At 41.3% G+C, this 13,045-nt stretch overlaps 1 protein-coding gene across 3 annotated transcripts in view; it reads right to left on the bottom strand.

Moving 5' to 3' along the window:
- Positions 1-13,045, bottom strand: part of NFKB1 (nuclear factor kappa B subunit 1) — a 57,721-nt gene that overhangs the window by 3,781 nt on the left and 40,895 nt on the right. For all 3 annotated transcript variants that reach the window (XM_030947823.1, XM_030947826.1, XM_030947825.1), the window contains exons 14-20: positions 12,771-12,965; positions 9,570-9,711; positions 6,364-6,478; positions 4,203-4,404; positions 2,353-2,522; positions 1,423-1,525; positions 408-532 (exon numbers count right to left, since the gene is read on the bottom strand). In XM_030947823.1, the coding sequence (XP_030803683.1) occupies positions 408-532; positions 1,423-1,525; positions 2,353-2,522; positions 4,203-4,404; positions 6,364-6,478; positions 9,570-9,711; positions 12,771-12,965 (1,052 nt within the window). The remainder of the gene's footprint in view (positions 1-407; positions 533-1,422; positions 1,526-2,352; positions 2,523-4,202; positions 4,405-6,363; positions 6,479-9,569; positions 9,712-12,770; positions 12,966-13,045) is intronic.

Raw genomic sequence — 13,045 nt, 5'->3', positions numbered from 1 at the left:
ATCAGCTCAGTCACTATTTGGGTAGAACACAGGAGTGCTTATTCCCACCACACACAGGCTGCAGTTCTGAAGAACACTCAGCAAAGAAACCCCTTGGAGAATGGGCCTTCAAACACAAGCTGCCCACCCAGGTAAATACTTTCCCACACTGAAGACTGTAAGTGCAACTGCTTCAAGAACTGCCTGGTCATTTCCGTTCAGCAGCCTTAGTTCAGTGGAGCTTTCTTCCAGTGCTGTTTCATTGGGGGAGTTTTATGGCTGAATTAGCTTAATTTTTGATGGCAAATTCATTGAATTAATTGCAATAATTTTGGATGCAATGAAAGGAGCTGGCTGAGAGAGCTGAACTATCCTTTATAATTAGAAAAAAACCAACAAAAAACTAAAAGAGAAAACAGACCACATACCTCAGAGCTGGCTGCCATATCCAGTGGTGTTGTTCCAGGCACAATCCCTTCATCATCATCTTCATCATCTTTCACATAATCTAGATCAAACAATGGCTCAAAGTTCTCAATATGAGGATTTGCACCTGAAAAACAAGTGGGGGGCAGGAGGGAAAGGGGCTTCAAGTTGCTTCTCAGTAATATTTAAAATATGTGTTCTATGTACTGAATGGCAAATCAGCTAATTTACTTCAGATAAATGATATTTTATATTAAGCTAGCAAGTAGCTTTTTTCAGTTACATTTAAATACTGTCACATCTGTGTACAATGCTACTCGCCATTATAAAGAGGGGAAAAAACTGACAAGCTGAGCCTAAGGGCCCAAAGAAAGAGTTCTGGTTGTATCAACGGATTCCCAGTCCCATGCTGCCTCACACAGCACAGCATGCATGTGATGAAGGGATGGTGTGGTGCTGATTTTTAGAGTGTCAGAGAAAGTGGGGCTGTTTTTAAAAGACCAAGCAGGCAGCCTCAGCAATGGGAGGCTTGGGTTCCTGTTTCAAAGGAGGAAAATTAGGTTTAAGTACTATTGACAAAATGTTCCAGTAAATACTCCAACCTAATTCTTCCAAAGTGACAGCAGTAGGAGACACTACAAGCTCATACTTCATGGATGGTATTTTTTTTCGTTTTTTCTTTCTAAAGCAGTCCAACACTTATCCCAGATACATAAAAAGATCTCTTCTCCGCTTCTTCAGCTATAAAAGCTACAAAAGATACTCAAGAAACTTCCCAAAGTCCTCTCGAGAATTTTTTTGACCAACACAGATTGCCTTTCCAGCCATTAGATGGTGCTGAAGAGTGATTAGTATAGTACCTCAGAGCAGGACTTTCTGAGGAAATTCAGACTTTCTTGCTTTTAACATCTGACTCCTCCACCCACTTGTTTAAAACAAGTTCATTCTGCTTTGCAGCCTTTTAACTTGAATTGTCACTGTGAAAGAGAAGTCTCCAGCAAAGATCTATTTCCATACCTGCTGCTTTGAGAACTGCTGCCAATTTTGTTGAGCCCCTTCCAGCTGCTATGTGAAGTGGAGTTGTCCCATCATATGTAGTGCTGTCCACATCTGCATCGCCCTAAGGTTTTGTTGAATGGCAAAAAGGAAAAAAAATCTGTACAATGCAGCTGCAGAGGCTCATGTGAGCATTAACGCTGCTACTGTGCAAGTAAGCACCATTCTGTGTCTGGTAGCATAAAAACTCTAACTGTTGCCTGTAAAGAAGGAGTTAGAAAGTAACTACAACTGTCTACATGCATAAGGTGATAGTGTGCTCCTGTGTTAGAGCAGGAGGCACAGGGTATATCTCCAAATAGGTCAGGTAGATAAAAGCCACTTTGCATCCCCTGTAAAACTTCTGCCATCTGCTTGCCCATGGCCTTTGGAGTGGGAGTGGTGTGCACAGAATCCTGCTGCTCATCAGAACAGCCAGGCTGGTGGCACATCCATGCATGAGCACAGAGGAAATCTACACAGCCAGCTGGGGTGTGTAGAATTAAGGATACCAGGATCAAGGTGTTATGATGAGATAAATATTTACAGATTACACAACTACATCTCTCTGCACAACTCTGTACCTGTTCTACTTCACACAGAAGAAGGGATGAACTTATTCATGGTAACTTCACTGCCTGCCAGCCTTATTCAGTGCAAATTATACATGGCATATGCAGTCAGGTTAGGGTCACAAGCTGTAAATTCCTCAACTTGGGCAAAAGCTTTACCAGCAGTGCTGAACAAAACAGTAACATTATCAGTAACTTTGCCACTATACCAGTTCAAGTAATCTGGTCAATAAACAGGGACCTCCCCCCTTACTTCTGTCATTCTGAAGCACTCTAGGATTGTCAACAGCTTTTAAATATGTAATTGAAAAGACCTGGAAGAAAGAAATTCTGCCTTTACCTCAAGCAAAAGGCAGCCTGCCAAGGGGATGTTCTCTTGTTCAACAGCCAAATGCAATGCGGTTCGTCCAGATTTTTGTTCCTGAGCATTGACGTTAACTCCAGCAGCAATCAGCTGTTTGAGGCAGGACATGCTATTTGCCATCACCACCATGTGAATTGCACTGAGACCTACATAAAACAAAACCCATCCATCATCTGCATTAATATTGTAAAATCCAGAAATGGCAGAGTAATGAGTTTCAAAGTAAGAAAACTGTAAAATTATTTACTATAGTAGCCTGAGCAGAAGTAACGTATTTTTCCGGCTTATACACTAAAAGATGACCAAATCATACAATTGTTTGGATTGGAAAGGACTTCAAAGATCATCCAGTTCCACCCCACTACTGCTGTGGGCAGGGACATCCTCCACCAGACCAAGCTGCTCAAAGACCCATCCTGGCCTTGAACCTACTTTCAGGAATGAGGCATCCACAACTTCTCTGGGCAACCTGTTCTAGTGTCTCATCATCTTCACAGCTCCATCCTCACAGTGAGGCATTTCTGTCTTAGATCTAATCTAAACCCACCCTCTGTCAGCTTAAAGCCACTTTCCCTTGTGCCATCCCTACATGTTCTCATAAAACACCTCTCTCCAGCTTTCCTGTAGGCCGCCTTTAGGTATTAGAAGGTGCTGTAAGTTCCCCTTGAGCCTTTTCTTCTCCAGTCCCAGCTCTCCCAGCCTGTCTGCAGAGGAGAGGTGTTACAGACCTGTGAGCATCTTCATGCCCTCCTCTGGCCCTGCTCCAACAAGCCCATGTCCTTCTTATTTATGTTGGGGGCCCCAGACCCTAAGGGAGTACTCCCGGTGGAGGCTCAGGATGAAGTTAATGGTGTTAATAAATATGTTCTTTGTGCATAAATTGGAACTTGGAGACTCAAAACCATGCAAGGAGAAAAAAATCAGATTACAAGGTAGAACAGAAGGCAGGAACTCCAGAGCTCACCTAGAGCATCTTTTTGCCTCAAGAGAATAGCCTTAAAAAGAAAATCTGCATCTTGGTACTAAACAAGTAGGTACCCCACATTGGCCCCATCTACCACTGAACATCTCTTCTAGAAAATGGTTTGGAGAGTAACTGGTATATTTTAGTATCATCCTCCTGTAAGGTCACAGTGACCTGACACCTCAAGAATACCTACACCAGAAAGATAATAATAAAGCCTTTTTTAAAAAACCCAACCAACACCCAACCAAAAAAAACTCTCTTCCTGAAGAACTGAACACAGTTTTTTGAATCCACGATGACAATTTTAGGTCAGACATTTTACAATCTATTAGAGCAGGAGTACTAGATTGAAGTCGCCTGTGCACTGAAAAATAGGAGAACTCTCTCTTTGTGGTTATTTTACAGGCTCTAATTCTGGATGGTCACAAAGAGCCAGATATCAAACTCAATACTAGTGCAGAAACTATTTCTAAGGGGATTTCATTCACTAGGCAGGAGGAAACATTTTCTTCTGGGGGGATTTTTTAAAAAAACCAAGGGTGGCATAAGGAACAAGATGAACACAAGTGCTTGAGGTTCTGTGATATTGAAGAGAATGTACAGGGACATAAATTCAAATCCATGCTGTGTCATGTGACCATTACCAATCTTCCTGTTCTGTATAACCAGAAAACTGACATGCCTGTGCTCTCTCATTTGTGCCTGCAGGCATATTAAAGCCCAAGGACAGCATATGCAAAATGGGGAAAGATGTTATTTTCAGGTCTGTATCAACCTGTGTAGCAACACAGTGTTGGCAGGAATTGTGGTGTGTTTGTTGAGCAGGGAAGTGTAAAATACAGCCATTATCTTTCCATACCTTCAGCATTGGGGAGGTTGACCATGGGAGGTACCTTCTCATGCCTGAGGATTAGACTCAAAATCTTGTCATCTCCTTCAGTAGCAGCTAAATGTAGGACAGAATTGCCGTGGCGATCCAGAAGGCTGACATCTGCTCCAGCCTTCAGCAAGTCTTCCACCACCTTTGCCTGCTTTGTGATTACTGCCAGGTGCAGGGGGGTCTGCAAGTGACAGAAGCAAGCCATAAGAAGATAAGCAAAGCTACACCACTTGTACAGAAATCTCTGAAACCCATAAAAGCTCCTAGCATGAGAAGATTGTACACATATGCTAGATTTTAGTTGGCTTTGGAGTGGTGTAGCTTCTTTTCTACTGAATACTACAAATAGGGTTTCTACGTACTGGAAATAAAAGCTGCCTTGCCAATGTCAGCAGTTGGACTTTGGGAGGAACAAAGATGCTGCCTACTCTATAAGCCAGGGCATTGACCTGGCTATTGGAGCATTGCAGTGCAAGTGACTCGGGAAATGAGATCATCCCTGTGCCCCCCACACACTGCAAGCCTGCTTCCACTGCTGCCAGGTTCATGCCACAGTGGGAGCACACGTGCTTTCCAGGCCCTACTCAGATCCTTTAGCAATGAACTGTGCTTTCATTTTGCTCCTGAATCAGAGATTTGCAGCCATGGGCACAGGAGTTCCTCATGGCTGCACAGAAAAGAAGAACATCCTGCAGGTTCTGTGCACTTGTCAAATTGCAGAACAATTGTGCATTTATGCCATGTGTGTTGAACTAGCTGATCCCATTTGCACATTCCCCATTTCTGTGCACCTGCAGCACTGAGCAGTGCACAGGCTGAGAGGTTTTGGGACGTTCCAGAGGTTGGTTGCATACTGCATTCTTGTCAGTTCTGAGCAGCATCACACTGAACATACATATGCATGTATTTAAACAGTAAGCATTCTAATGAGGTCTGGGAAATGGTAATTCCAATACTAAAATAATTTTTAAATTGAGTAAGATTCCATATCTAGATTACTGTGACAGAGGACTTTAAAAATAAAGACTAATTCCAGCTCTGCACAATAAGCCTGTGTTTGTCAAGACATCTGTCAACACAACACATTTGCAATTAATTACTGCATCTGTAAGGTATATGTCAGCTTTCAGAATATCTGGGAGAAGGAAAATTCTAGCCCAAGCCTACATTCTCTTCTGTCAATGGCTTAAGGTTTAAGTTGAAGGTAGGGAGGGCTGCAGAGGTTCTGTATTTATCAGGGATCAGGTCAGGGATTTATTTCCGGTGTAGAGACCAGCTTTGCTTCCTGTTTCTGTTAAGCACAGGGCACAGAATTCAATTCAGAATCTTCTTCTTACTTTCAGCAGCCTCCACATTTCAAACTTACTTTTTAAGAACATAAAAATGTGAAGGAAAACAAGTCAAAATAAACCTCCTGGGACTACCTGTACGGAATTAAAACCTGCCTTTACTGTTCACAGCAAAACAAATGACACAAGTGTCAGAGTGCTGCTCAATGGCATGTACAATCTCTTTAAAAGAGATTCTTTTCCAGGCAAGTTCCCTCAGCTCTTTTCAGAATTTGAATTACAATGCAAACAGGCCAGACTATAGCTGAGGAGACAGAACTGTGCCTGCCCATTGTTTTCCTCCTAGGTTAAAGACAAGGGGATGGGCTTTTCTCAGTTACTGCAGAAATGAAAGGGAAATCTTGTGCTCACATGATGGGCACAAATACAATCTGGGCTGCAGAGGTTATTATGGCTTCCACATGTGCCTACAGATAACTGATGATGCAGGAACTGACTCATGATCCCAAGTTAAGCAGTGTCAGAAAGGTCAGAGGAGTCCAGAGCTGGCACACTCTAATCCATACCTCTGGTTTAGTGACAGACAAGCCAAATACTGAAGCCATGAACTGAAGAATTTACTCTTTTTGGCGTGTTCCACAGTTAGCCCATGGAGACACTTCTGTTACCATCAAGAGAACTATGGACTAAACCCATGAAAACATGCTCTCTTTCCTCCACAACCTTCCATTATATCCTTGTTTCTCAACTTGTTTGCATCAGTCTGATCTCTTCCCACAGACAGCAAGTTGTGCAATTTCTTTTTTACTGGCTAAACAATCAGCAACACTTATAACCCTACAACTCCTCACCTGATAGAGGTCATTTCTCATGTTAATGATGTCATCGTAATTCAAACGGGGCATCACTTCCAAGAGGTTTTTCACCAGCTCAGTATGAAGGTGGATAATTGCTAAATGAAGGACACTGAAACAAAAACAACAGATTAACAAATTTACACTGTTTTCCAACTTAATACAAAAGTTTCAAGGCTTTGCTGTAGATCTGAATGCATTCTGATATAAACACTTGACTACTAGAGATAATGATTCCAACACTATGTATCAAGACCTAAAATGAATCCCAACACTGAAAAAAACAGGTCAGAAGGTAACTGTTTAACCCTTCAATCACAAAAGCAAACTCAGGATGACTTTTGCTGGCCCTCATCATTACTTTACTTAGGCTAATATACAAAATGTGTGGCACAAACCAATTATTTCAGAAATCCTCAGATTCTCTGCTGATTTGCTGTCTTTTCATATTTTGAATTATGCAGCAGATAAACACTTCTTACTGTGAAAACTTTCCTGCAGAATTTCCACAAGCCTCTCTGCTGTCAAAGCAGATTTTCCCTTATGGGTTTCCCCAGATCTGTGGGTTTTTCTTTATTTCATTTTCAAACAGAAAAATTACTAAGGACTCAGGCCCAGTGACTAACAACCACAGGATCTGCAACAGTGGCCAGAGGCATCATGCCAAAAAAGCACCTGTTTTGAGACATGAGTGACTGCATAGCAAGTCACTTTACTGGGTTAATGCAATGGCCCTTCCTGTGCTTTTCTCCAGAGGCAGGTCCCTCACCACCAGTGAGGGCTGGACACGCTACACGGCACCAGGAAAAGGCAGGTTGTGAATCCATCACTCCTGTCCCACAGAGCTCCATTTGCCTTGCTGCCTTAGGACTTCATTTGAAAATCATGCCTTTTGTTTTGAAACATACCCTGCCAAGCCCTTCATTGGCACATGCTGACCACCTTCTAGACTCATCTTTTAGCAAGTTGCTGCTGACACAAAATATCAGCACAGGACATGTGGTGTGTCTGTTATGCCGCTCCTGAACAGTCTCAGATTTACACTTTTGTCAGAAAAATAAAAAGGAAGTTCCATGCCATTCAGGGCAAGGAGTCATCCAGAAATTGAGACAGAGAGCAGTCAAAACCAGAAGATATTTTAAAAAACAGGAAAAGAAATTTACAAACCAAACTCATCCTTAAAGGGCATTTTTGCTGATACTGCTACTGGAAGTATCATGGCACCTTCCCTCCTTCAACTCCCCTGTAATGTACAAACAGTCTCACCATTACTGGAAAAGTGCTGTTCCTCTGCTCTGACAGATGCTTTTCATTATGCTCTGTATCATGCTGATATTTTATTTCCAAATCTCCAAACACATTTGTTGTTCTACTTTTGTTCTCATTTCAGCAGCAAGTATTTTAATTTTACCCTACCATTATATGTGATGCTGCTGACTAGACCACAAAAGGTCAGTTCCATTTCTTAAACATTCCTGCATGAAAAGATGCATTTGAGCACCACTGCAGAGCCATCAGATATCTACAGAGCAATGGTACTGGTATAAATACAGTCACAGCCAGTGTTACTGAGTGTCCACTGTAGATGTGCACTAATCACAGATTTCTGCATTCTGTCTCAAAGCCATAAATTGTTGACAGCCAAGGTTTTTGAAAGGCTTAAGCAAAAACTTTCTAGTTGCCATATAATTTTAATGATTGAAGTGCAAACCAGGACAATTTATTAATTAATTTTGACCTTTTTCTTCTCTCCCAAAAGAGCTGGAAGACAATCACCAAAGCTTTGCTTTATCAAAAAGTTGTGAAGTAATACAGATGTGTATTATGCTCACAGAATAAATTCATCTCAGGAGAAAGGCAATGTGAACTTGAGCCTCACATAGATGCAGGTACTTCTTGATCCAGCAAGAAAATAACTATTTATTATCATTCTAAAAAGTATTTTAACTTAGTTAAAATGCCCTGCAAGTCCAAATTGGAGGAGCACCTTTTTGGTATTTAAATGCAGGGCCTACTTGGTCAATACTCCTCTAAGTCCCCCCTTTTTTTTCTTAAACACAGAAGCTCTACTTTCCATAGACTTGTAAATTTTGTTGCTAGCTCCCACCTCCTTCATATTCCTGCTTATCTCAAAGCAGACATTAGGTTTCCAGCTGGAAAGCAAAGCTTGTAAAGTAGCTCTTTCTGATTGTGCAGTCCTCTCTCTGTAATCTGAGGCTTATTTTCACTGAAAATGGAGTGAAAATGGTAGCCTTTCTCAGAGTAATTGAACAGTGGGATACAGGTCTCAGTCACTTGAAATTTTCCTTCTAGCTAGACACCTTGAGGCTTATCTGGCTTCTACTGTTCAAAACACTACAATTTAAGGAAATGTAGGTGATTGCACAGGGCCTGTCAGCTAAAAAGTAAGGATGTGATAGTGTCACTTGCTTATGCAAGAGATTATCTTTGCATTTGTTCAGAGCCCTTTTGCTGAATTTCGTTTTAAATAACTACTGATCATTAGTTCCTCACAGTACTTCTTCACTCTTGAGTTCCACAGAACCTGCATGGCTGTAAAGTAACAAAGTGCATTTCCACTCCAGCTCACATTATTGAAAGACTGATCTGCAAATATTAGCAGCTAAGTCTGCCACAAGCATCTGTGCAATTCCTTGGAAGACAACAGTACAGTACAGACATAAGCAAGAGCAAAATAATGTCCTCTGGAAAGAACTTGATGTCAGTAGGAGAAATGCAGTATGGACCCTCCAGTTATTGTTTCTCCTGGTGCATCTCTTACTTGAGGCATCCTATGAAGACTTAGGGACTTGTATGTAATAAAAAGAAGGGTCCTCTCCTTCAGCACCAAGCTGAGGATCCCCATACACTGTGTATCATGATGCAAGCACAGCAATTCATGCTCAGTCAAGATTTTGAGTAAAAAAGGGCAAAGAAACTTAAACTCACAACATGCTCAACATACTCTCAATGACCAGATTATTTTCTGACAGGTACTGGATCAATGAAGTTTACGGTGTACATGACTTCTTTGCAAATGAAACAAAAGTGTCTAAATCACAGCTGTGCCTCTCCCAAAGAGCAGAAAGGAGAAGTGGTGCCATCACTGATTGGCACCCATGAGGGACAGAACAAATTGACTGCACCATTCTGCCCCCAAACCCATTGGTTTCAACCCAGCAAGTGCAGTGGGGTCAACTCACTTGTCCCCATTGTCATCCTGGACAGCGGTGAGATGGCGCTGAGCCGCCAGCAGCATCTTCACGTCTCCGGTTACGGCATAATCGAAGAGAGCGTTGCAGTGGCGCCTGGCAAGCTGCAGGGCCTTCTCCAGGAACAGGGCATCTGCAACACAAAGTTTCCTCTTCATCAGCTCACTTGTTTTCCTTGGAACACCACCTGCTTTTGACAGGCACTTGTACTGTCACAGAAATACAGCACCAAGCATTATTCACTGCTTCACTGAGATGGTTGCTAATTACTTCTGAGAAGTAAGGACAGAGGGAATGAATGCCTGGGAAGCAAAACTAGGTGCATGCTGAGCATTCAGGCAGCAGAAACCCTGAGAACAGTCAAATCTGGAAGCTCCCTCTGGTTTGACTGGCACTGAATTAACAGCAGTGATGTGCAGTTGTGTGAAATGAGACAAAAGGAGCAGAAATTGGATCTGGAACTTGCAGGTCTGAGTAGTTTTTCCTTGAGGAGACTGAGGCACGGGAAGCCTAAGTGACCCATCAAATAATGCAGAGAAGCTCAGAGAAAAGCTATGGAATAAATGCAGGGCTTTGCACTCCTTCTCCAACTCAAATCATGCCGTCTAGCCTGCACAGCAGCAGCACAGAGAATCTGTTCTCCTGTTTAAAATCTTTCACTTTTTGCAATGCTTAGTATTTGTTTCCTGATTTTAGAATTATAAAATGGACAGCCACTGAGATTTCAAAAAGCAGAAGTTGTCATGGTGGGGAGGCAAAAGGGAGAAATGGGAGAAAAGAAACTTATTTGCGGATAAAAGTAACTCTAGCTGCTCTGTCAATACTTCTGTGGTTCTGTATCAGCAAGAAACTAGTGAAAATGAAACAGATGAGCTCTGAAACTACAGCGTCATTCTGTGAAGCAGTATCATCTGAAACCAGCCTGTATTTTAAACAGTTTCATGTTTCTATAAAAACTTGTAAGGTTGGGAATTACAAAGTGCAAACAAGTACAACAGACTGTGTCATTTAAAGCACACATGGGGAGACAATAGCCAGGATTTCCAGCTACACAAAACCAGGCATTTAACCAGGTCAGAAGCGTGTCCCTGATGAACAGGAACACATCACTGCTGTAAGGCAAAGACTTACTCCGCTATCCATGGAGCTTATTGTTCTGGCCAGTACATCCATGTGCTATATGCCTGGGCTGATGGATTTATATTTGCTATTCACCTCTTAACACTAAATGTGTTATAATATTCAGGATACATATTCAGGTTGAAGGGTGTTAAGCAGTTCAGTCTTTTCTCATTATACATATTTCCAAAGATCAAAGAACTGGATTCCCTGGTTTTCCATATGAAACACACAAGAAAGATATCTTTCAAAATATTACATGTATCTTTTTGTATAATAACCAAATTATCTAGCCTGCAGTAGCTATTTTATGGAGCCTGTTCTTCTGCACCAATTCTTTGTATAATCTGGAGCTAGAAATTGCCTCCTTTCATGCCATTACAATAGATTAGAAAAAAAAAAGGTCAGCTTCCTGCCTACAATATTAATTGCTTGGAAAACAGGTAAACAATTCAGACCCCTCCTTCGTGATAGCTAAATGGACATTGTTATTTCTTCATATCAGCACAAGATTTTGTTCTCTGAACCAGTCACAGGATTTATTGCAACCAAAACTACAAACAGCAGATTGCTTCAGCACCATCCATTCTCAGATCACAAGAAGCTACACCTTGGCATGTTTACAACTACAGCCCATCTCCTGTGCCACTTTGGATTCTCAAGGCACAAGTTTCTAGTGCTGTAAATAGCAAGCGTCAGACAGGGCTGACACACACAAGGTAATGTGCTCTCTCCCTAATCCAGGGAATAACAAAAGTGGTCTAGATCATGTTGCACTTGGTAAAAACCAGAACCAAGAAATTCCTTTGTGCTAAATTCCTACCAATACCATGTCTCTCTAGTCCAACTACTATTTTTTTTTATTTTATGCTAAGCATGATTACTGAAATCCTTTAAAAAAGTGTCCATCAACTGTTAAAAAAAAACCAAACAAACAATCCAGGAAATGCACATCTTGCTGTCTGGAAAAGGGTGATTTGCAGTCTTTATATATTTTAGAACTCTGCTGCTAAACCAGTTCTTATGACTACCCTTGCCTTCCTCCTTCTTTCGTTTTGTTGCCTGAAATAGAAAGACAAAACCCTTTACAAGAGTATTAAAATGGTAAGATAAAAAAGCTGTTCTTTATTAGAAGCTTCCAGGTGTGTCCATAGTTATGGGCTATGGGCACACCCAGGAACAGATTTCTACAGTTTTTGTAAGTTTAACAAATTATCCTATCTAACAAACATTGTCCAATTAGGAGAGCAGTTGGTTAGGAAGTTTTTCCCCCAGGTACTGCACCACTGGAGTTGGTCCAGGGCTTTTTTGCCTCACTTCTTTTATGTCTTCTAAGATTCTGACTGGAAAACAAAATGTTCTTTCTGTAAGCCCTCTACTTGAAAATAAGACTAAACTGTGTATCAGGAGTGTGTTAGAAGGTTAGCTTATTACTCTAAAATCTAAGAGAAAGGGTAGAAAAAATACCAGGAACTGTAAAACCACATATTAATGGTCTACAAAGCTACAAATATATGAAAAATACATAAAAAGCAAAAATTTTTAGGCATTAGTTTGATGTGTAACACTTTGCTACTGCAGTTATTTTACAGTGTACTTGCCAAATGTAAACAGGTACCTTTACATTTTAAATTCAAACCAATAATGCTACTTTGCACACAGTTCAGCAGTGTTCCAGGGAAGACCTACTGCAAGTCACTAACATCCATTAACTCATCCACTAAAGTCTCTCAAATATCAAAAGCCAAGTCAACTGCTGAGTTACATTCCCTGTGCCTTCACTGCTTGCAGCTTCCTTCCTCACACAAGTTTATTCAAAGGCAGGGTTAAACATGCCCAGCAGGCAAAGCTGTCTCATCTCCTTGCCTGACCAGCAGAAGCTTAAGTGTCCAATGGCAGCAGAAAGGTGGAAGGTTATCTACAGAACTAGGTACAGGGATGGACCTTAGATCTTGGGGAATTTTCATGTTCTGAGAACAGCAAGCAGACATTTTTGGAGTTTCCAAACCTTTAATGCTTGCTTTGCAGTACTGCAGTTTGATTTACCCTAAATAGATTTACTTGCTCACTTACCCTGCCACCTGCAATCTGCTTCGCTCACTTCAGTCTTACAGGAAAAACCAGAATCCTCCTTTTTCTCATCAGCAGATGTTCTGCACTCAGTCCTCTCCACGGCTTCCACCTTCACATCACATTTCATGTCCCATTGGTCATTTTGTTTATCACAGCTCTTTCTGTCTTGTTCAGCTGTGCAATTTGATAGACTTTCTAATAAAAAGTAGAATAATTAATGTTCAGTACCATTGCTTTTTTAATACAATGATAAAACTCAACTAGACAAAACCAAA

This window comes from Camarhynchus parvulus, chromosome 4, assembly GCF_901933205.1.
Source record: "Camarhynchus parvulus chromosome 4, STF_HiC, whole genome shotgun sequence".
Lineage (NCBI taxonomy): Eukaryota > Metazoa > Chordata > Aves > Passeriformes > Thraupidae > Camarhynchus > Camarhynchus parvulus.
Note: the sequence above shows the minus strand (reverse complement) of the source record. Positions and strands in the feature narration are given on the sequence as shown.